Source organism: Triturus cristatus, chromosome 4_2 (assembly GCF_964204655.1).
Source record: "Triturus cristatus chromosome 4_2, aTriCri1.1, whole genome shotgun sequence".
Lineage (NCBI taxonomy): Eukaryota > Metazoa > Chordata > Amphibia > Caudata > Salamandridae > Triturus > Triturus cristatus.
The window spans coordinates 165,744,455-165,768,966 of NC_140586.1; the positions used below are offsets into that span (position 1 = coordinate 165,744,455).

General features: G+C 44.3%; 1 protein-coding gene across 2 annotated transcripts in view; it reads right to left on the reverse strand.

Moving 5' to 3' along the window:
- The window catches only part of TAC3 (tachykinin precursor 3), a 182,823-nt gene extending 160,966 nt beyond the window's left edge, over nucleotides 1–21,857 (reverse strand). For both annotated transcript variants that reach the window (XM_085600058.1, XM_085600057.1), the window contains exons 1-2: nucleotides 21,789–21,857; nucleotides 10,649–10,826 (exon numbers count right to left, since the gene is read on the reverse strand). In XM_085600058.1, the coding sequence (XP_085456184.1) occupies nucleotides 10,649–10,759 (111 nt within the window). In that variant the 5' untranslated portion in view covers nucleotides 10,760–10,826; nucleotides 21,789–21,857. The remainder of the gene's footprint in view (nucleotides 1–10,648; nucleotides 10,827–21,788) is intronic.
- Nucleotides 21,858–24,512: the final 2,655 nt, after the last annotated feature.

Genomic DNA, 24,512 nt, shown 5'->3' on the forward strand with positions numbered 1-24,512 from the left:
AAATAGATAGATAAAGGTTGTTTGAAGAGGAGATTCTAGAAATGGTGATCTATTCACTCCTCTTCCCCTGCTCCCTTTGGTTCTCACCTTGCAACAGCCATTAAATAAAGAAACTATCATTGGCAAAGCCAATAGATATGACTTTCATGTGGTCAATCATGCAAACACAAGCATGCACAAATGAGATATGGTAACGCTGGGGATGGTGGTCATGGTAATGATGGTGGTAGAATTGGTGATAGTAATGATGTTGGTGGTAATGGTTGTAGTAGTTATGATGTTGGTGTTAGTGGTGGTGGTTGTAATGGTGATGGCTAAGGTGGTACTGGCTTCCACTCGAGTCCTGAGAAAAAAAATAAACAAAGCCTACTACAAGAAAAAAACAATTACAAAAAGTCCTGTCCAGTTCAACTGCTTACACATGCCTCTGGCAACCAAGGTGGATACATGGAATGCTCTGTCGTTGGTAATAAAGATGGAAGATCTCGGCAAATACTGTGTATGCACTTCAAGATAATTTTAACAGAGAACCTCAGCTTTTGCGGTCATGGCTACATCAAATAATTCTTTAAAAAGAAATAAACAGAAACATTAGATAATATTCCTAAAATTGGAAATGAATGAGAATAGCTAGAAAAGTTGAATGAAAGATGTTTGCTACTGTTCAAAGGTGACACACACTCCTGATCTAAACAAAGCTTACACGTTTACAGGGACAGACACACCACTACCATCAAAGGCGTAATTTTGTGGGTTTTTTGTTGGTTTTGACATATCACTTATTTAAAGGCACAGTGACATTCTTGTACTGCTATATACTTAGACACCTAGGGCTCAATTCCAATGTCGTTAGGAAGGCCTCCAGACAGGTTCCGGAAAGTGCAAATCCAATTCGGAGCCTAAAGTTCCAACCGAATCGTCCATCGTTCTAATCGACCAAGTACGATGTGAAGATCTCATCCCTGTTGACAGAAATCGTTTCCGAACCCAGACCTGTCTGTCCGACTCGTTCGTAACCGAATCGTGCATGCAATGGAGCCAGATTCCGAACGAGCAAGTATGATGAAGAATTCAGACAGCCTATACCAGGGGTACTCACAAACTTTCTCTCGGGGGCCAAATTTACAGTGTGGTTTCTGGCTGAGGGCCGCACCGGTGGGGGCGGGGCCAGTGGGGGAGGGGGCGGGGCTAGAACAAACAAAAAAATCTATGACCATAAGGTTGAACACAGGCCCCTGCAGCGGACGCCTTTGTCCACTGAGCCACCAGACCAGGCATTCACACATGTCTGTCTGTCTGTCTGTCTGTCTGTCTGTCTGTCTGTCTATCTATCTATCTATCTCCCTCTCTCTGTCTCCCTCCCTCTCTCTGTCTCCCTCCCTCTCTCTGTCTCCCTCCCTCCCTCTGTCTCCCTCCCTCCCTCTGTCTCCCTCCCTCCCTCTGTCTCCCTCCCTCCCTCTGTCTCTCTCCCTCCCTCTCTCTATCACTCTCCCTCTCCCTCTCTCCATCTCCCTCTCTGTCTCCCTCCCTCTCTGTCTCCCTCCCTCTCTGTCTCCCTCCCTCTCTGTCTCCCGCATAGAGAAAGCCCAGTCTATGATGTTGAGGGCTTTGACTAGAATCCTCTTTTTGAGTGGTAGCAAGAGAAGTGTTATATTGGAATAACCCGCACTCCAATTTAAAGCAAAGACTATTAGGAGTCGCAAGCTGTAGGTATTTTGCATTGAGCATAATGTGAACCAATAGAAATGCACCAAACTGCTTTTTAAAATAATATGTTGAGTTTCAAAGTTGAACTTAAAGATGGTGACTACATAAGTGCGCTAATTCAGTTAATGGTAAGGACGGCACCGGTGCATTTGGGGTCTACTGAGAGGGTACATTTAACCCGTTACCACACGTATGGATTAAATACATCTTAAGGACATGTTTACTATGCATGCTCCAATACAAGGAGGATGAATATCTCTGTAGTCAATCTACATATGAATTAAGTGGGAGCATTCCATATTTGACATATTCAAGCCCTGACAAAGTTCAAGTGAGATACTTTGACTGAAAAACACGTTGGCTGGATGTTTCATGTATTGGGATTTCATAAAAGGATTTCATGTTGAACATGAAAAAAGGGCCAAAATAAAATAAAAGGGAATATTCATCATAAACTGCTTTGATCATTCATTTGGATAAGGGCCTCTCGGTGCACCATTCCATTTCAAGTATAATGATAAGGCCTTGCAATTTTCTTTCCAGCGACCCACAGTGGATGCCAGGTGTGTGGCACCCTAGGCGAATGCACAGTGGTCGAATCAAACAGATCTTCCCATTTTTTAAGTGTTCGAGATCCGTGCAGCACTCTACTTTTGGATATCAGAGTCGCTTCAGCTCGATTGTTTGCTTTCAGTGTTAGACCTGCCCAATATATGATAAATGTTGTAGAATATGTCCTAGTGTATTGGAAATTACTTTCTCATGGACTATATATATATTTATTTGAAAAAGGGTTTCGCCAGACGCCTGCTCCACAGCTGTAAATCTCCTATTTACTCATAGAAAACCTTGGCGAGTTGAAGCAGGGCTAATACAGATGGGTATACAACGGTTTTCTTCAGCCATTTTGCAGTTATCTTATTAGATGGCCACAAAATGGTCTGTTTGCAATTCGGGGGGGGGGGGGGGTACACAATCAGAGCTATGCAAGGAATGTGTTATTGTTTAATTCAGAACCCTGTTGCTCGTCTGAATAGGTTCTCTCTAGACGCGTGACAACGCAGCAGGCAAGCCTTCAGCGCAAGAGCCCGGCGCGATGAGATGGGAGGCGGGGCGGGGCACAGAGTGGAGAGAGCGCACACAGCCGCCGCACCCAAGTACTTCACGGGTCTTTTAAAGACCATTCACTTGGTAATGAGGCTTTGTTGTATTTCACCTCTTCTTAGCGCCCCTGCATCTCCACTCAATCAGAGTGGAGATGCAGGGGCGCTAAGAAGAGGTGAAATACAACAAAGCCTCGTAAAAGAATCGCCCGGCCCCCATAGCTCGCAAACGGCGATAAGCAAAAAACACAAAGGCATATGATCTCGGCAAGGTCCGCGGGCCGCCAAGGAAGGCTTGCCGGGCCGCTGGCGGCCCGCGGGCCGTACTATGAGTACCCCTGGCCTATACGATTCCTTTTGCCCATATCAAAAAGGCTGGTGGAATTAGGCTTTGGGGTCCCATTGCAGGCCCCCCTTCAACCAGGGCCCTCCGATTCGTGACCCTGAGGGTACCCATGGGCCCCCCCTTTCAGACCATGCACAGTGTGGCAGGCACCAAGGGGTGCCCGCCACAGGGTGCACGATGATCCCCAGCCACCCCGTTTGTCAATGGGAACCTGTGTACGCGCTCAGTACACAGGCTCCCATTGAAGTCAATGGGAGTCCAACCGAATCGTATCCGGATGCATTTAAATACATCGTACTTGTTCAGTCGGACTCCCCTGACACGAGACGTACAGGAAGCATTCCGATCATGAATTGTTCGGTTTGCTTTCCGCACGAGATCAGAATCGGGCCCCTAGGTTCCTAATTTCACTCTTCCACTCATTTGAGTTTAATGCTGAGCACAGATAGAGTTGGTGGCAAAATTAATAATGCTAGTCCGCCATCTTGATTACTCGTCGCTCCTGTGAAACAAGTGTGTAAAGGTCTGTCAAATAATGCAAGTGAATGTGGCACTAATTTAGGGGTCAAATGCAAATAGCCCTTGTTGTTTAGACTGTCTCTAAGCAAAAGGGCAAAAAGTATGAGATAATTTACCAGAGTTGACACAAGAGGAGGCACGAGGACTAAAATGAGTGTGATGTGTGTGTGAAAAAAAACTTGATGTATGCTATCTTCCATGCGTTAGCACCATTTTAAAAATATATTATTTTGGAAAAAGAGTCCAGGGTGAAGGAGAATCATATGGAGAATACCTCAAAGCTTTAATGAATTCAATAGCCTATTGTAAGTTCAGAACTTTGACTGATAAACAGAGTAGAGAGCATTTCCTATTGAACTGCATTTATGACAAGGTCAGAGAACTGTGGCTAAAATATGAACCATCTTTGAACAAAGTAATAATAGTTACTAAGAGTGTAGAACATGAAAAAATGTGGTGTAGTGATAAAGAAAGCGAGTGAATTCTACAGCAGACTCATCGAACTTGCAGAGCCTTTGTACCTGAAGTGACATTGGCCCACCCGTGGGGTGGTCATGGAACCGACACCCACTGGCACCATTGTACTATTGTTATGTCTTTACGTTTCTTACCGATGATACTGTGATGTCCCAAAACTAATGTGACCCTATGTGTGTTTTTTGAAAAATCTCAATAAAAACAGTTTTAAAAATAAATAAATAGAGAGATAAGGAAGTGAGCATGGATATGGTTGGAACAAATAGGGTGGTAAATGAACAAAAACCTGAGGGAAGTTTAAACAATGAAAAACATTTTCAGTGACAATATTATAGGTGTGGTCCCTCGGCACAAATAGCGAACAGCTGAGATTGTCCGACCATAAACGTAGTGTGCAAAAATATCACAGTACTCCATAAGGGAAACCAGTGTGACTGGTGAAAGAGGTATGTGAAGGGGTGGTGTTGCAATTGGAAAGTAAATGTAATAAAAATCCCTCCAAGTTAGTCATGGTGTAGGGCAAGAAAGTCAACAAAGATTTTTGATTCAGTTTCTCCCATCAACAATCAGAAGATGTGTACAACACAAAGTTCATATGGACATTAAACTACATAGGATGGATTTCAGAACAGGGGGGTAAGGTAGACAGACAAGGTACCTTTTAGGTAGCCATGGAATTTCAAGAAAGATTGATTAAAGGGAAGGTTCATGTGTCGTGTAAATGAGAAGACATTTTAAGGTGGCCATGTCAAAAGAAGCTAGTGGTGTTTTTAAATCCAAATGCCTCACCAAATGCCTAGGTATAAAGGATTGAAAATAAGAGTTTTCACTTTGAGAACCTATATCCAGAGTGTTCAAGAGAAATATAAGGATGTTTGAGAGCTTATATTCACAAAACATGTGTTCAAGTTAAGAAGGATGCCAGTCGGTGTATGCAGACAGTGAAAGAAAAGTTAGAAAGGCTGATTCATGCAGGTGCCATAGTACCACAGAAAGGACTAAGTGATTGGCACCAACCCTAGTGGCAACGAAGATTTCTTGATAGAGTAGACTATGTGTGGATTTACATGCTCTAACCAAAGAGGTAGTGGTGTACACATTTCCATTGTCCAACATTACAGAAATGATGTTGTTACTTGCACAGGCTAATTGATTCACAACTATAGTCCTGGCCTCTGAGTACCTTCAGATCAGGCACCATGAGGATTCACAGTACTTTATGCCATTCATAACTCCAGTGGGGGCATACAAACTTGTCAGAATGCAGTTTGGTTTAAATTCCGCAGCCTCCATGTTTGGCAGAGCCCTGGTATCTATGTTAGGCTACATTGAAAGTATAATTTTGTACCAGGATTTCAGCAAAATCTGGGACGAACACAATTCTACGGTGAAGGAGGTGCTGAAACGATTTGAACAATTTGGATTTACACTTAGAGCTGAGAAATGTTTCAAAACTTAAAAGATTTAGAACTTATGGCATTTTATTTTGTCTAAGGTTGTAAAGCCAAGAAAACGTTTGGTGGAAGCTATTCAGAAACTTGAAGCTCCTATAAAGAGGACACGTCATTTTTGGGAAAGGTATCATTTTATAGTAGATCCACAGAGAGACTGGGGGACATGATAAGCACAATGAGAGGATTGCTTTTAAAGAATGTTAAAGTCAAGTGAGATAAAAAACGTGAGGGCGAATTTCTTCAAGTGATATATGGGCTGACCGAATAGGCAGACGTGTTCAGTGAAGAACTCACATAACAGTCACTGATACCAGTTCAAAAGGTGTATGAGGAGTTTTGAGGCAAGTGGTGGAAGATCATAAAGAGACAATAGATTTCGCATCATGGGTTCTGAGGGGAGCAAAGATAAATTACTGTGCAGTTGGAACGGAGATTCTGGCGGTTTAATGGGCAATTAACACATTGAAAATATTTCTATGGGGTGAAGTTTTCCCCCTAAAGTCAAATCATAAGCCTTTATGTGATATTTTGACTAAGATAGGACTAGCTAGCGCAGTGAGCAGTGAGTCTCCAAGAACATCTGTTCCATGTTAAATATATACGAGGTGCCAGAAATAATGCAGCTGACTGTTTATCAACAGTAGCCACTGCTGAGATGCAGGGAATGCAGGAACTAGAGAATAAGTGGGTGCAAAAGAACATTTGTGTAGTGACTGGGGATGCAATAATGGAAGGAGAGTGGAAAAAGGTAAACATTAAGGATAGGGTGTTGGCAGAAGAATCTTAATTACTGAAGATGATTGGGTATGAAAAGGCAAAATTTCATCTGAAATAATACCATTTTAGATGATAAGAGAAAAATTGACAGGAAACAAAATGTTGTTCCAAGGTACAAGAGTGAATCCTTCAGTTTTTTTGAAGAACATGTTAATAGACTTAGGGTCACATGTACATAAGTTAGAAATTGTGGGTTCCTAATTGCGTATCCATGTTAATCGCAATTAGGAAATCACAATTTCAAATGTACAAAACTCTACTGAGTTTCATTTGCGTTTCCCAGTGGGTCGAAAATAAACCTGCCTCATTATTATTCATGAGGTAGGTCGCAATTTGCAACCCATTGGGAACTGCTAAAAACAGAGGGATGGTGGCCTGCTGGGGACAGCAGACCATCATGTCTGTGTTTACTTTTAAATAAAGCAACGTTTTTTTAATGCAGCCCATTTTCCTTAAAGGGAAATGGTATTTGTTTCAAAAAGAAAAATGAAACGTTTCAGTTTCATTTTTTAAGAGTAGGCAGTGGCCCATGGACCACCTCCTGCTATTAAAATATGTTGTCGCTTGCATTCACACAAAGGGGAAGGGGTCCCCTGCAGATGTCTTCCCATTTGCAAATGGGTTACCACCAAATTGAATTTGGTGATAAAAAGCTAATGTTTTGTGACGGCAGTTCAGTCACAAAAAATTAGTACATGGCACAGCAAGTGCCTATTGGGAAGACACCCCGTATATGCCCCTTCCTAATACCGAATCACAAAACCAAAATTGTGATTTGGTACCAAGTGACTGAATCACTATTTGGGCTTTCTACATGCCAAAAGGCCTTTTCTGTTAATCGGCTCGGTTGCGACTAGCAAAAAGGTTTGTACATGTGGCTCATAGTCCTTAAGGGACATTTTAGGTTTGTTAAAAAACCTAAAGAGTGTATCAGGATAGATTTCTGGTGGCCAGGTTTGGACGATTCCAGAATTCTTAGACTGCAGCAAAGTGAAAGGTGCTCAAGACACACACTCCACCAATGCAGTGGACAGCACTATCAGAAAGTCCATGGGAGGAATTGGTGCTGGATATGATGGGTCCTTTGAAAGGGAAAAGCAATGCACCCTACATCCTTATGTTGAATGATTTATTGTCCTGGTTGCTGGAAATACGGCGGGTTGGTGACATTAGTTTCTCTGGTGTTATACAATTTTTGGGAAACATATTTCAGAGTAAAGGTTTTCCCAAAAAGAATCTAACTTATAATGGAATGCAGCTGGGCTCTATAGTAATGGTTGATTACCTTGAGAATTGTGCAGTTACTCATAGGAAATGTACTTTGTGCCATGCTGAGACTAATGGCGTGGTAGAAAGGCTAAACAGAACTTTGAAGGAGGGTATCTAATTAGCAAGCGTGGATGGTAATGATTCGAAAAAAGAGGGTCAGAGGAGTGTAATAGGGTGTACAATGTCATTAAATCAAACTACAGAAAAGACGCAGTTTGGATTGTTCAGAGGAAGAAACCATGACCATTTGGTAGCAGGGTGGACAGGTTGACGAAAAGGGTATGTGTCAGTGGAGACTGAATGCAAAGGAGAGAGAGGATTCTCAAAGGAGTCAGAAAGCGAACTTTGTAACTCACAACACAAGAAGTTATGGGAAATTAGAACATTGGAATATGGAGCACTCCATTGTAGACAATGGAGTGCTCCATGCTTCTACAGGCCGGTAAAGGCCCGCAGAGCAACATTCCAATGTTTTACAAAAGCCTCTCGAAGCTCGAGGGGATTTAAATCCCCTCGAGCTTCGAGAAGCCTTTGTTTAATTTATTAGAACATTCTGCCCTCTAGTGGCAGAATGTTCTAATAGCCTTATAGCCCTTTGTAGCAGGGCTATACCGCTATTAAAGTCCCGCTGCTTTTGTTAAAGCCCCTCGCCTTCGGCTCGGGCCTTTAACGCTGCAGCGGGCCTTTAATAGCCGGTATAGCCTGCTACGGCGGGCTATAAGGCTATAGTGTTATTGCCTAGCCCTAGACATATATCAATTCCCCACAGCTTCTAAATACAACATACTTTGTATGTTGCATTTAGAAAGAAGTGTTTCCCACGACGAAATCCAAAATGGAAAGAGACATAAAGATGCCAGAGTATGTGAACATAGGAGCACCAGGGGCATAGAGGCGTGGTCACAATGTACGAGACCCTTGAGAGCTGTCAGATTGGACAGTGGATGATGGCAGAGTATGAAACTTAAAGTGGGCCTTAGTTTATGATGGATGGTGAAATGGTGACCGACGTAGGGATGAAAAGAGTGTTCCTTAGAAAAGTAAAAGTTTGAGAATGCCACATTTGGTTCCAACACAGGTATTAGACAAAAGAAGAGATCATTTGAAAACAGCGGCCTATTTACAAGATTACGTGACATTTTAGCTCTTTGTGGCATTAGTCATGCATTAATGCCTGTTTATACTGATTTTATGTTGTAATTGTTCCTAGGTTAACATATTTAACTGTTATAGGGTATGTTTGGATGTTGAAATTGTTCATTGCTTCACAGTTTTTTTTTGGGGGGGTGCATACTCTGCAAACATTCTCTGTGGCTTCATGGTTAAGAATTCCATATTTGAATGTAATCAGACAAAGGGACTGTAAGGTTCTATTGAGGGGCACTTGCTTCTGGACTGGTGCTGGGGTGCTGTGAACGCACTCACCCAAGGTAAATACAACTTCTGTGTGACAATCTCTTAACTTTACAAGTTATATAGGTTAAGTATAAATTTACTATTCTTAACTCCTCATCTTTGTACGTTCAAGATGTATCTTCAAGGTTTACTTGACATGATTGTTCGCTTTACAGTGGATAAACAGGACTGCAAGAAAGCTGATGAATATTCAGGCATGGCATTTGAAATATGGAGAGCTCCACTCAATGAAGAATAAATACTACACCCAGAATGCCTTTCGTTATAAAATGAGATCCCAGAACTAAGAACAGAGTGTTGTGACCTTGTAGAGCAAAGTGGCAACTCTGTTTTCACCCCGGCCTTAGTGGAACCCATGGAAAGCATGCAATACATAATATCAGAAGCCACTCCAAAACCATTAAGGAGCAGTTATATTGATGTATCCATTTTAAGGGACATGAAACATACATTGATCACCGCTGGATATCCCCCACCCGCCAACTATTAAGGAATGGTGTTCCATGATGGACTGGTGCACTAAAGCTGAAGGGACCATTTATTCGTCCCGGGGGTGTCCCTGGAAGCATGGGAGGATCTGGGGATGGTGGTGGGAATACTACAGCCGGGAAACAGCCATTACATTGCATGCGTTACAACGCATGTGATTACAACGTGGTCGTTACAACGACTGCGTTGTTACATCGCAGTACCATTACAAGACAAGTCGTTACGGTGACTTGCTGTAGGGGGTGCTCTAAACTAAGGAATAGTATAATTCACTATTCCAACACCTTCCCTACTGTTGCACACACTGGAGTTGGAATGGTAAATTGTACTATTCCTAAATCCAGCACGCCCCCTACAGCAAGTCGTTGTAACGACTTGCGTTGTACTGGTACTGCGTTGTAATCGCATACAATGTAAACGCCTATATTCCTACAGCCTTGATGGCGATTGACAAGCAACCCTTCAACCCTTTTATCGACTGGTGCCACAATCGTGATTTCAATGTGAAGATACTGTGCACTGTTTTTGATCTTTGTTGTAAAATCAATAAAATTTGGTTTATAAAAAAAAAAGGAAAATTAAACATATGTGTACTCTCAAGTGGTCTTGCCCCCAGCATTAGGCTGTAAGACAGTCCAGATTTTACAAATATCCTTCCTACATATTGTAGGACTGGCAACACAAAGGACTCTTTTCAATTACGAGACAGTGTTGGGATGCAAGAATGAAATCTGGCCTGGATTACAACCTTGCTGTTCGGAGCAGGTCTATTTGAGAGGAGGTGTCTTATTTAAGGACTTGAAAGGAGGCAGGCCTCTACTCAGGACTCCCAGTGCACAATGGTTGCTATATTACTCAATGTCATAAGCGACGGATTTGTTCAGCCCTGTTCGTTCAGTTAACAGCCTAGTGCATTCTGGGAGTTGTAGTCCTGCTTCCACTTTATTAAGCTAAATGCTCTAACGTTATTGACTGCAGTGGTATGTAGAAGGAAAACCTGGACTGGAATATGGTGTCTCTGTTGACATGGAGTCAACTGGTGACAATATGATACATCACGTCCCAACAGTTCCCCCTTTCCAATCTCTGACCTTTAAGAGCCCGCCAGAGGACTGCGGCTCCTCAGGCTCTTCGTAGTACGCCTGGCAGGCCTTGGCTATGGTCAGGACCAGGATCGCCAACAACATGCTGGAGCTTCTCATCTTCCTCCTCCGTCTGCTGGGGGCCTGGGTCTTTTTAATTCTTGTCTTCTGTTTAGGGGTTGGTGATCTAGAAAACAAGGAAAGGACAGCAAATGTGAATGGCATGGGCCCACTCTACGAATAGGCAACAACAGGTATGCTGCACTGGTGTGTAAGATCTCAGTAGAGTCCCTGAAACAAACATAAGATTTGAGGAACTATTTTTGTTGCTATTCCTAATTTTAGCTGTTCAATTTAGGTAACTATGCGAAAAAGCACCCTTTAACCACACTTTGGACTATATGTTGAACTTTATTGTATAGGTTAAGAAATTTGGCAAAGCAGTATCTAGGAAAGGTCTTCATGCCGGCTCCTCTCAATCAATCAGTAATCTTATAAAGCGCGAACTACTCACCCATGAGGGTCTCATGGCGCTGAGCCATGCCTGACCACAACCACCGCTGGAGAATGCAGACACTTAGAGGGTCTTGGGTACAATTCACACAGCACTGACACATAAAGTACTGATTTAGAAGCAACAACACACACTCTCACCTTCTCCACTGCTAAGTGTTCTCTGTACCAGACACTGTGAAGAAGCTCAGAAACTTTACAATGAATACCAAAGCTATGCAAGTTTATTGTTAAGGCGCATTTAAAATAAAATGGAGGAAACATATAATCTCCATTGTCCAATAGAAAGTGTGTGTGCCCTAAGGTTACCTCCCTCTCTCATAGGGCAGTTGCGCAGAACTTTGGTTTGGCTGTCTTTCAAGGTGAGACAATAAGTATACAAAAATGTGATGGGTGGAATACTTGAATTAATCTCAACTACAGGTAATGACTCAGGCCGCATCCCAATCCATTGTTTTTGCCTACTATGTCATCCTAGTTTCGACCCAGCTATATGCAAATCAGTCTTGACCCTGCTCCAATAGGAACAGTCCAGCCCGAACTGCCAGGCCAGTGCCTCCCTGAACCGGAACACAGGCAACCCAGGACCGGTTTTGCCCTAGTTATGGGCCCACCAGCTGGGCACAGCTTGGTTCCAGTGACACGATGAGCACAGGAGCCACGTCTCGGCGACACACTAAGTATACTGGATGGAATGCTTGAATTGGAGGTTTGGGCAGCAAGTGATTAGGTCCTTTCAGGGAAGAAGGGCGACCTGATGTGCTTTAGCCCATATCTGGGAGAGTCAAGGCACTTCTAATCATGACAAAGTCTTACCACTCATAGCTTATGACACGCTGAGCTTTTGCTTCACTTCAGATGAGTCTGTTTTATTACAATGCAAAGATCAGATTGGTTTGCTAAAGGAAAGCCCAGATTGGTAACTGCATCCCTTTGACTTGGGGCTACACACTAAACTGGGCAGTTTCCCAGCAGATCCTCCTAACACCGGACCAACACTCCTCTGCCCCGCCCCCACCCAGTGCTTTAACTGGAAATATAGAAGTACTGCTACTCGCGATCTAGAGTCTGTTTGCCCTCGAGAGATGCCGGTACTCTCCCATTAAATGTATTGCAGCAGTGCAGAGAAGTGCGGGTACTCCGTGCCGGACAGCACCTGCCCATTTAAAGGTGGCCCAGCTACAGAGGTCTTCAGGCCCGAGCTATCGTCCTTTCAGCAGCATCAGCTTCTTCCTCTCAAATTCTAACCATGCTCAGAGTTGCTTCAGTTTGCGCGTGCCTTACATGGGAAAAAATTACCCATCCCTGTGAACAGTGCACGTGCTCAATATACAATGTGTCCGCTGAGGACGCAGGGCTCGCCTCCCTGTCTCTAACTCAAACACGGCTCTCAGGTTTCCCCGCTTGCTATGCCAGTAGCTCATCCATTTGTTTTTTCCCTTAGCTTTCTGGTACATGTAGTCCTGCTTATCCCGTTATAGATGCAGGTTTGCAGGTCCCTTGCAGTGCAAGATGAAATGGTGGACTGAATGAACTACTCATTTATGTAACTGGGAAACTGAAGAGGTCTGCACCTCATTTGTGTACGTCACAGGCTTCTAGCAGGTAAGCAGTGCCAAAGACCTCCTCAACAAGTAGGTACACTGCATCACAGGGTTAATGAGTTCAGAATTTACAGGTTCCCATTTGTTAAAACTTGGCTTGTGCGATGCAAAGTGAAGCTATGGGACGCAGAGGGAATGAAATACTGTCCATCAACAATGTGGCGCAGCGGCCAGAGCTTTTGACTGGGAGCCGGGGATCCTCGTCCGATTCTCAGCGTTGGCGAAACATCCTGTGATTCAGGGCAAATCACTTAATCTCCACTTGCCCATGGACAGTGCCTGGATAACCTCACGGGTGATAAGCTGCACTATATAAAATTGCAAACTTAACCTTCATATGGAAAGGGAATTTTACCCCAAAAGTGGATGCCAGCACTGCAGTAAATGGTCTTGCATTGTACAGCATGAACACCCAATCATCAGAGTCACTGGAATCATGCGGCAGGTGAGTACTAAATTATGCGGCAAGAAAAGGCAAATCATGCAACCTAATACAGCACATTTTGTGATAGTATTTCTTCATAGTTTTGTCATTTTTTCAAATGTTAACACTGCCTGGGCGAAGGTTTCACCTCATTAACACCAATCTAACCCAAATGCAGTAATAACAAAGTGAATAATGACCAATCAACCTTTGAATAGGGCCTTCCACAAGCGGCAGGTCTCTGATTTTAGTAACTTTTCACATGTTTGAGCTAGAAACAGTTTTTTTTATTAAAATCTGCAAATTATGGATTATGCGGCAAATCCATGCTTATGTGGAGAACGCAGCGACTGCAGAATTGCATAATTCCAGTAGCTATGCCAATAATCTATGCAAAGTAGAGGTAACTGGGTGGTAATAGCACAAACAACCTATCAGATGTGACATAAATTCACAGGCACTTGTGTCAAGCAAAGTTGCAAAAAATAGCAAAATTGCCACTGTAATACCACAAAAGGGTATCACAAACGATGGGTAGTCAAACAATTATGAAAAAAACGGAAATATAAAAGTACAGATGTTTCCATTTATTTCAAGGGAACAAAATATCACGGTAAAAAATACATTATGCCATCATTTCTTTAAAAACATGTCTATATAAATATGAATATCATATCCCTCACATTCATGATTCACTTTTATAAATTGTGTGTATTAAATTCAGAAGGTTTGTTCAAACGAAAATCCGTCGCAATGTTAATGATAAAAAGAATATCTGCTGGGATCAGGGCAGTGAAAAAACAGCCAACATGTGTTTCGCTGTTCCTGCTGTGCTGCTTCTTCAGGGCTCACTTGAGGATATCAAACAAGTCAAAAAACGTATTGCTTCTTTAGAAACCTTTCCAGAAAATAAATACCAGGCCGCATATTTTAGAGATGGATGCTATAGTAACAGTTGAGTAGCTAGGCCTTTAGCCACACGTGGCGGTCCTTTGGTTTTCTGCCCGCGGCGGCTGAATGTAAGAGCGGGGTCTGGCGGTCCGTTAGTTTGCTGCACGTGACACGCCGCATGTAAGAGTGGGGGGCGCCGCCCGCAAAACTAGCGCAGCCTAGGGTGGACCGCTGCCCCTGCCACACCTTGCTACGCCACTGTATAGTAACCATCAAAACATCTGACAAAGACAGTCCAAAATCAACCTTTCATAATTCAATTTAGCTGCCTCGTTGGCTCCTAATTTGAACAGCATTCTTCCAATTGATTGACAAACAAGCTAATCACAAGTTCTCTCAATGTTCAGCATCTGAACAAACCAAAGAAGCTAAAGAAGCCGGCATTTCATGGGCACTGGAAAACATCACTAATGTATATACTGATGCCCAACGTGACAGAACATCACTTTGGAACAAGCAAAAAATACCATTGCCTGAAATCCTAGTGCCAAATGAAGCCAGGTGCAAACAGTGTACAAAGGCATATTGATGATTCTTCATGTGTGACGCGTGTCATTACCCCCAGGTCCCCAGTCCTCGTCCCAGTCATGACATATGGAGGTAACCCTCTCCCAGACAGAAAAAAAGAACTTCATATCAAGGCATTTAACTTTGGGAGATCATTGCATGAAGATGTCTGCAGGTGAGGTAAGCCCCGAATACAGAAGTCGTGCAAACTACTACTCGCAATGAGCTATTCTGCCTGTGAACCGCTGCACCGCGCTATGTCCTGGTTAGCTCCACATGGCCTTAATTGCGTCACTAATTACATCCTTGCCTTGTAAAGTTGGGGCTGTGCTGTTTTAGTTTGTTCACAAAACTATGCTAATTTTCTCACAGTGGTGCATGTTTTTTAGTACATCTGCCATTAAGGGTTAGTTGTACAAAAGCCATTTTGCAGTTGCAAACCCTGCACTTCGCAAAAATCCCATGGTTTGCAACTACAAAAATGTCTATTTTGAACGATTCGCAAAATTTGTTTATCAACTAATACCGAATTGCAATTCAAGAAGGTGCATAAAAAGGGGCGTTCCCCCTAACTCTGATTCAGAATGGTATGTATTGATGGTTTACAACCCCAATTGGAGAAGGGTGGCTCAATGATTAGAGCGGCAGACCCTGATGCAGAGGTCTAGCCCGGGACCAGGGTTCAATTCCCCGCCTCGGCGGGTCTTGGGCCCAAAAATTCCACGGACCTGATAGTTCTCGCCTCGGTGCCTATTCAATCATGGAGTCCCACTCTGCAACTCTGGGCAATAGCTTGCTTAATCTCCACAACGGCCCCCACAACGCTAAGGATGCCTGGCCTCCACCTTGGGGGTGCCCAAGAGTGGACGCCTCACAGGGAAAGCCAGGATGGGTTCCACAGCGGTGTTCGTACAAGCGCCTTGAGACCCTTGCGGGTGAATAGTGCGCTATACAAGTATCAAATTTACAATTTACAATTCCGGTTGTGAATCATTTGACAATTACCTACTCATCAAGAGATATGATAACTAATTTGCAAAGGGAAAACCATCCATGTGGCACAGTTTCCTGTTTGGTAATTGCGTTGGGCAATCGGAAAGAACCGGCACCAGGCCTTCTCCCCCTATGTTTTTCTGAACAGGAAATATATATTTTTTTAAAGCAGCACTGGTTCCTTGCAGATTTGAGTTTGGGAATGCGAACTCAGGGATGGTGGTCTGCTGTTCCTTGCGGGCCACCCTCCCTGTATGTGTATCTAAATCACAGGGGTTCACAAATACCAACCTGCCTAATTAAAGTTAATTAGGCAAGTTGTTCTACAACCTGTGTGACTTAAGATTTTGGAACACTTCCTATTAGTACATAGATCAGAGCGTAAAATGAAAAGCCATTTGCAATCATTTTTTTCAAGGACATCAATTCACGAAATGCCTGGGGTAGCGGAAGTGACATCATACGCCCTTTGACGTCCACTTTCACTCACACACATATACTTACACATACACACAAATTCACACATAAACACACACTCGCCCGCAAGCACGCACACAACATACATTTAAAAGCATTTTTTAATTACCTCAGCTGCCATGGAAGGGCATATTCCAGCTTATTGCACTCCATTTTTATTACACAATTAGTGAATAATTTATTTTAATTATATCCTATTAGTGCACTAAAAAACTGGCAGAAAATAAAGAGAGTGGAGCTCCAGCTGCCCCAGTGTTCCTGGCTTTGAATTTGCCACCTATGAGGCCAGGGGTCGCAAAGGCAGGGGTAGGGGTAGCAAAGAGCAAGCCAGGGGTCGCAGCTGCGACCCCTAAATGACATCCATGACTTTTTTTGTAACAAGTCTTTTAGTGCATCTTTCCCTTATACTTTATACTGCTGGGAAAGGTGTGGGTGAGACAAGAGAGACAAAAACCCAACCGCGCCCTGTGCCAGCAAGAGACAGGATGTGGAAAGAAATCCCTGTGTCACTTTCTCCATTCCGAGGGATGGAAAGAAAGTATTTCTCAGATTTTTAATTTGCCTTTTTAACGCTTTACTTTCTCTTACGGTTCAGTTCTCCTTTATTTTCTTGCTTTATTTTCGTTTATTTGAATTAGTGAAATAACTCGGGCCTAGCAGCAAAAACCAAAGGAGGGGTATTTGTGTTTGAAAGCGGGAATTGTGGCAACCTGCAATGCCTGGCTATGCGAGTTCGGTTGGAGAATAATTCACAGTCGTGTCCCCTTTTATATTGTTTTGCAGATCTTTTATTGAACTGTTTTAAATTCGACTTTCCAGTGCATTATGTGTAAAAATAATAATCTAGTAACCGTTTTTTACCACTCAGATCTGATCTGAACATGAAAATGGAAGCAGAAAATAACACTTAACTCATCATGAGCCCATGGTATAATGTTCTCAGTTAAAGCCCACGCAGCATCTATGATATTACTGCAACATTTACATGAGTAGAGAGTGGAGAGGAATAAGGGGGAGAAAGAGCAGAAAGAGGGGGGTGAACGTGCAAGAACTTCTTGTGATATTATATTCACTAGTATGGTGATGCCACTCTCACAACACAAAGTTGAGGTTGTATAATGTAGGGCCATTACATCATATTGTTTGCACATGGCACTCAAAGGCCTGGACGCATGTGGGGAATAGGCCTGTGGTACCCATACCCTCAATTTCACCCTCTACATGGGGGACTCTGTCCTGGTACCTACTTTCTCTCCACTGTAACGGAGGCAAATAGTAGCGAATGCAGCATTCTGAGCCTTCAGATTGGCGGAGCCAATCTCGTCATTCCACAGAGAATGAAAATTAAGTCTCATTGCTCTCTGCCATGGACGTTAAGAACTGTTAAGGCCCTCTGGTGATCAGGTTAATCAGTATTAAACTCCTACTGTGTAATTAAGGGCCCACCACGTGGAGGAGGGCCAAAAATGAGGAAAAGGGCAATTAATACATATTAATGCCCAACATAATTTGTAAGACCATACCCTTCCTTATAATCCTAGGTGACACAGGTAGAAAAACAAGCATAGTTTCTCTGTCAGCTTCATGTCCTTGCTTTAGAATCTCACTGAACTTAGAAGCAGGTGAGTAGCTTCAGGAGGGGTGTTTTGGGTGTTACACTCCCCTAATAAATATCTTTTGTGACAAATAGTTGGGTACAGGTGGTTTCAATCGGATGGTTAGGTGTCTGCCGGATTTCACCAGAGATTGTTTACATAGACACAGAAAAAAACGCACACACACTCTCCCTCTCTCTATTTTGAAAGTCCTAAAAAATGTTGGTTATTTTTACAAACTCTTGTGTTTTCTCTCACCTAGAACCCCTACCAATCTGCACTTCTCTCAGGGGCATAACACAGGCCCCGCATCTCCCGCAGTGCGGGGGGGCGCCAAACTCCAGTGGGCCCCCTCAGCACTGCACTTCGGCCGGGGAGCTCCTGATAGATTCCGGAGGGGGCCCCTCCACATACTTTGCAGGGGGGGCCCTCAATTATCGTTACGCCACTGACTTCTCTCCCTTTCGACTGTCCCCTAAAGACCCCCTCATGCGCCCTACTTGTCGTGTAATGCATTCTAACATTAAATGCCAACGTGATTGATGGAAAATCTGAAGTTCACCCTCCCCCAATCTCATTGACCGAGCCACGCCCCTGCTTAGAAGGCAGGCAGACAACTGCGGTTAGTGTGCAGCATTCTAAGCGCTGGATTCTGACTGACCGAACAGATGTCAGCAGTCCTCACCGGCTGCTCATTCCTTTAAGGGTGTAATCAGTGGTACCTAGTTCCGGAGGGCAGTGGGCGTGGCAGCACCTACAAGTGATGGAAGGATAGGCACACTGGGCACATCAGAGACACTGTTAATAGCCTCACAGGGGCGTGCCCACGAGTTACATTTGTGCCAGTGTACCCACAGGTAGGAGTGGAAGGGTGCCCAGCCGCAGGGCTGCTTCCACCTGTGAATGGAGCCCAGTGTCCGCAGGTGCGGGGGAGACCTTGTCTTGAGAGGTGAGTGTATGGCTCTGTCCTGGGCTGCTGGAGGGATGGAGGGTGCCTGAGCTCCAGGGGAGGCTAGGTCCAGGAAGCAGGGACAGCTTTAGCCCTAGTGGCGCCCAGTGTGACATTCTTTTTTGGCAACCCTCCCCCCCCCCCCCCATGACCTACCTCTACACTAATTCCTTCACTGCCACTCTCCCGCAGTGCCCCTCATATGTCCACAGGCCCTCTCAGCTATATATTTAATTTGTTTACAGTGCTACTCATAGTTCAGTCACACTCTTCTGTGATCTGCATGGTACACAATCTTTGCAGCAGGCACATAAACCCTCTGCACTACTTTATGACGAGTCAAAACTACCACTAGACACAATTCTGCTCTTTCACCAGCAGGAGCATTAATCAACTGAGTTATCTTGACATTTTTATTTTTCGCTGAAAACTGCTGCACGTACAAGGAAATTCACCTACTTGTAAACCCGTAAGTTATTTTTAAACACACCACGAAAGTTAACGCCCGGTGCGGCTGCACCGGCCGCACCGGCCGCACCGCCCTAAAGCTGGCGCCTCGTGTATAGACAGAGAAGAAGCCTGGCATCCTGCCCTCAGATCGCGTGACGGCCACAGGCACATGTACTCCAGACAGAGCAGGGGGTTCTTGTGGCGCGGAGGCGCCCAGAGGTCACGTCTGTGCGCGAGAGTGTGCCACTGTACGCCTTCTTGGAGCCGACGTCCCTGAAGCTGAAGGGCTTTGGCCATTCTCGGACGTTGTTGCACAGTTAGTGAAGGGCTTTACGGCAGCAGGGTTTTTACTCTCGTGCTGCGCTGTCCCATTTTCATCTTCCTTCCGTTCTTTTCTTTGGTGCCTCAGTTCCCATCTTTGTTCCTCTCATACGTCACTTCTTCAGCCTCTCTCCCCAATCAATCGTCCTTGCCTTTCTGTGGGTTTATCGTCGCCATCGTCCTCTTTCTTCGCTTCTCCTGCTCTGGTTCTTTCCCGCCTTTTCTTCTCTGCGCTTCTCAATCTTATCCCCCCTTCCACTTTCACTTGTTTGCCAGGCTACTTTTCCCCCGCTCTCTCTGTCTTTTTCTCATCTTTCTCTAATTACCCTCTCCATTCTGTCCTTTTCTGTCTTCTGTCCTTCGCGCCCTCTCTTCCTTCTCCCGTCTCTGTCTTCTCCTTTCTCTTTCCCACCCTCGCATCCGTTGCTTCTCTGCGCTTGTCCTCCCACGCTCTTCCTTCTCTTCTGTCCCACTTGCTTTTCTTTCACTCGCTGTTGTCATCATCGTTTCCTTTCTTCCCCTCGTCTCATCTCCTCTCCCTTCATTTGTTTTCTCCTTGAATCCCTCCATCTCGCACTGTCTTAATTTGCTTTCTGTACCTATTGCTCCTTACCACCCACCTCTTTCATTCTTTCTCTTGTTCTTGTTCCCTTCTCTGCGCTAGTGACACCTCACTTTGCTGCACCTTGTTTCTTCAGCATCTCTTCACTTTCGTCGTTTCTTCTTTGACTCTTCTTCACCCAGTTCATTCTCGGAGTTCTCTCTTTGGATCCTCCTGAGTTGCTTCTCAGTGGTTTCTTTCTCGTCTCCCGGCAGTTCGTTTTCTTCTTCTCTTTTCTCTCCCTGTCATCCACTCTCCCGTTGTCTCTTCGCCTTATTCTTAGTTGCCTTTTGCTCCGCCTCTTACACCTTCTTTGCTTTTGGGTCTTTTTCTCCTTTTCGTTCTCTTCTTTGTCGTCTGTCTTTTTTTACCTCGCATTCTCCCCTCCTCACCAACCTTTCAATTCTCGTTTTCTTATGTATCTTTTTCCCCTTCCCTACTTCTTAAAAGTTCTCGTTTTCAAATGTGTCTTTTTCTCCTTCACTGTTTCTTTCACTTCTCGTTTTCTTCAATATCCTTCTGTCGTTGCTCTTTTCCTTGTATACTTACATCTGTCTCTTTCCCACCTCCTCTTCTTCACTCGCTTCTAATTATAGCTGTGTTGTTCTTTCGTGTCGTTATCTCCTTTTCCTCCTTCCTTTCCCTCTGCTCCTTCTTTCTATTCTATTCTGCTCGTCCTCGCTGACATTCCTTCTCTCCACCTCGAATTCCTCTGTTGCAGATCTTCTCTTCTCTTGCCTCTCATTGTCTTCCATCTCCCTCTCCATTCCTCTTTACTTCATTCTCTCATTCCTACTCGTCTTTTTCTCCTTCTCATCTGCTCTTTCTTCTCTCGACTCTTATGCTCTCATCCTTTCTTTTTCGCCTCAACTCTTCCCGTTTTTCATGCTGGACTCGCTTCCACTCTTATCTTGCCTCTATCATCTATTTATTCCCCATCTCTCTCACCCTCACTCTCTTTGATTCCCTCTTTTGTACACGTTCTTGCCTTTCTCTGTCATTGTCGTCTTTCTCTTTTCACTCTCATACCGCTTTCCTCGCGAGTCCTCTTCCTTCTCTTCACGTGTTCCCCTCCTTCCACGTTTCTACTTTCTCTTCGTCTCTTTTCACTCAGTCTTTCTTGTACTCAGTTTCACTCCTCCCTCTTTTGCATTCTTTTCATGCCCCCTCTTCTACCTCATTTCTTCCTCTCATTGCTTCTCAGCGTGCCCGCTTTGGTCTTTCCCCACTGCCCCAGTCCCACCCCACATACTCCTCTTTTTCCCCACGCCGAGTTTGCTCCTTCGTTTTTCTCGAACGCCCTCTACATTTCTCTTGCACGCTCGTTTCTTCCCGGACCAGGCATATTCCTGGAATCCAGCTGTTGCCCGGCGCCTTTCCTACTTGAATGCACCCTAGGCCTGCCCTGCTATTCTCCCCCCTCCCGGGACAGGCTGGCACATCCCCTAAGATGAATGCCACCTGCGTCCAGGTCTTCCCTATAGCCACACTAATCATGTTCATGCAAATGACGTGCACAATGCGCCGGGTGAGGAGCCAGAGTTTCAATACAGGATTGACACGTGTGATCCTGGGCGAACAACTTCTCAGTACATTTCTTTACAAGCTTAACGGCTAGAAACAGACGGAACCCGAGTATGAAGCTCAGTGCAAACATCTAGCCGATGAAACTTAGGGGTCCCGGCAGGGTCGCGTGCCTACCTGAGTTCATATTTCCAATATTTCAAAACTGATCATAAAAAGAGATTTTAAAAGATTGCGTACCTGGGAGCGGAGGATCCCTCGCCGTCCTGGGGGTCTGCGAATGGCTCTTGCTCTGCCTGCTGCTGGGGAGGGGGCTCCTTCCGCCTCCTTAAGTACTGAGAGGGGACGAAAGAGAGAGAGCGCGCGCGAGAGAGCTGCTGTCACTCAGCGGTGCGCCCGCAGCGCCTCCCTCAGCCCCGCATCAGGAACCCGCAATACTGATCAGCGCCCACCCCTGCTCTCCCTGGGGAAACACGGGAACACATTCTAGTTTCTACAACCGATGTCTCACTTAGGCATTTCCTTCCTGACTTGGCATGCCAGTATTTGTGCATTTATGTATTAATCGCTGAGACCCAGCGCAGTGGGTCAACGCACGTGTTGCAGCGACCTGCGAGTAGAAGCAAATCAATCAATCTATCTATCTATCTATCTATCTATCTATCTATCTATCTATCTATCTATCTATCTATCTATCTATCTATCTATCTATCTATCTATCTATCTATCTATCTATCGTCTGTCTGTCTGTCTGTCTGTCTGTCTGCCTGCCTGCCTGCCTGCCAACCCATTTATCTATCTATCCATCCATCCATCCATCCATCCATCCAGCCAGCCAGACAGACAGACAGACAGCCATTCCCAACCACTTATCCATCCATCCATCCATCCATCCATCCATCCATCCATCCATCCATCCATCCATCCATCCATCCATCCATCCATCCATCCATCCATCCATCCATCCATCCATCCATCCATCCATCCACGTTTATTTGCTGGGTGTGTAATGATAACATTGCAGAGCACACCTAGTTTCCAGCTGTGTCTTTGCTGTTACTCTGAAATCAAATTATATTAATTCATTGAAAAGTTGATAAGGACGGCTGACAAGGCCCCCAAGCCCACCCACTCTGTTGATTTCCCTGCCAGCTGTAACACCACAGACCCTGCCTGCTCCCCAGCTCCATCTCCACACTCACGCTACCATTATAGCATGCGGACTACATGAAGGGCTTCCAGGCTCTGCCCCGTGCCCTCCTGTTGTATCTATGCAGATTCTATTTAGTCTCTATCTCTATCTTGGCTTTCGTTTTATCTTTACTTCTTAATTTCTGTTACTGAGGTCCTGAATACGATGACGGTGGGACCGCCACCGACAGCCTGTCGGTGGCAGTCCCATTGTAATGGTATTTTCCGCCGCCATCCTAATGTGGCGGGCCACATTAGGATGGCAGGCGGATGGGTGGCGGTCGGAGAGACCAACCGCCACGGATTCGGTCCGCCGGAGGTGAAGCAATATTTACAATGGTGGCGGAACCTGCCAGGCATCTCCGTAGGTATTAGAATATTCCTTTCCACCGGCCCTTTCATGGTGGTGATCCAGCCATGAACAGGCAGGTGGAAAGGGACACCCCCCTGGGCCTCCGACATGGGCTGCCTACATATCCCTGCACCATGTGGCAGGCAGGGATATGTGTAATGTCTATTTTTTGTACTGCGGAACGTTCTGCAGCCCGCAGCACTCGCCACAATACAAAATATAGACATTGCAACCGCTGTGGTAGTGGTCGGATCCTAATTCAGCTTGCGGGAGTGCCATCTTGTAGTCGGGCGGTCCCATTTCCGAATGGATGGATCTCGCACATAAGTCCGACCGGCATCCTAATGAAGCCCTGAGTTCTGTTACAGTGAACAGAGCATTTTTTTACGTGCCCCAAGCAGCTGGCATGTGTGCATGTTTAAACATTTCTAGCGCTGTTAAACCACTGTTTTCCTGGTGTGACAGAATCATTCAGCCCCAACCCTGCAAGACTGTCACAAACCTTCCTTATATACCCTAGATCGCAAGGTGTAGTCCAACAGAGAACTAGGTGGGTGCACCTGCAGCTTAAAGCCCCTGTTCTGGTGGGTATTCAGCTAAAATATCGAATACAAAATATTGAGATACCAGAATACCATGTCAAAAATATCGTCAGCTCTGCAGAATTAAGACAGGAGGACACGCTTTCTCCTTCATCACCGCCAAAAGTTTGAACAAACTTCCTCTACACACCAGGACCGCCACTCCACCCCTCAACTTCCGCAACAAGCTGAAGAGCTGGATGTTCCACTAGGAGCACGGCCACACCTACGTTCCTACTCCAGCGCTTGGATACCCTCATGGGTGTTAAGCTGCGCTATTCAAATCTACATAACATAACATCACATCTCCAGGAGACAGAATATAGAAGGCTTGAATATAACTTTTTGGCACATAATGTTTTTTAAAATATTGTTGTAGATATTTTTTTTGTAGCTAATATTGTACTAAATACCATTTTTAAAATTAATTTAACGTTTATATTAGTTGCAGTTTCATTATTTGGTATCAGTATTATGATGAAAATTGTTTTTTATTTTTAGTATAGTTTAGTTTTGTAATGTGTATTTTTTTAAATTTCATTATTAACTTTTAATTTAGTAGCAGGTTGTTGGATTTAAAGGGGGTTAGGTTAAGAATGTATTTAAAATATAAAGTGTTGTTTTTTATGTGTATTTATTTAAATGTTGATTGATTAGTTAAGGATAAATTATTGTTTTTTATTTTTAGTTATTTTAATGTTAACTAATAATCAATCATATAACGGTATTTAAATGTTTTTATTTTTTAACTACTTTGCAATTTTTAATTTGCATGTTTGAATGTAATGAATAATTTTAATATAAGAGTGCATTGTTGAGTTTCTAGGGAACTAATTTAGG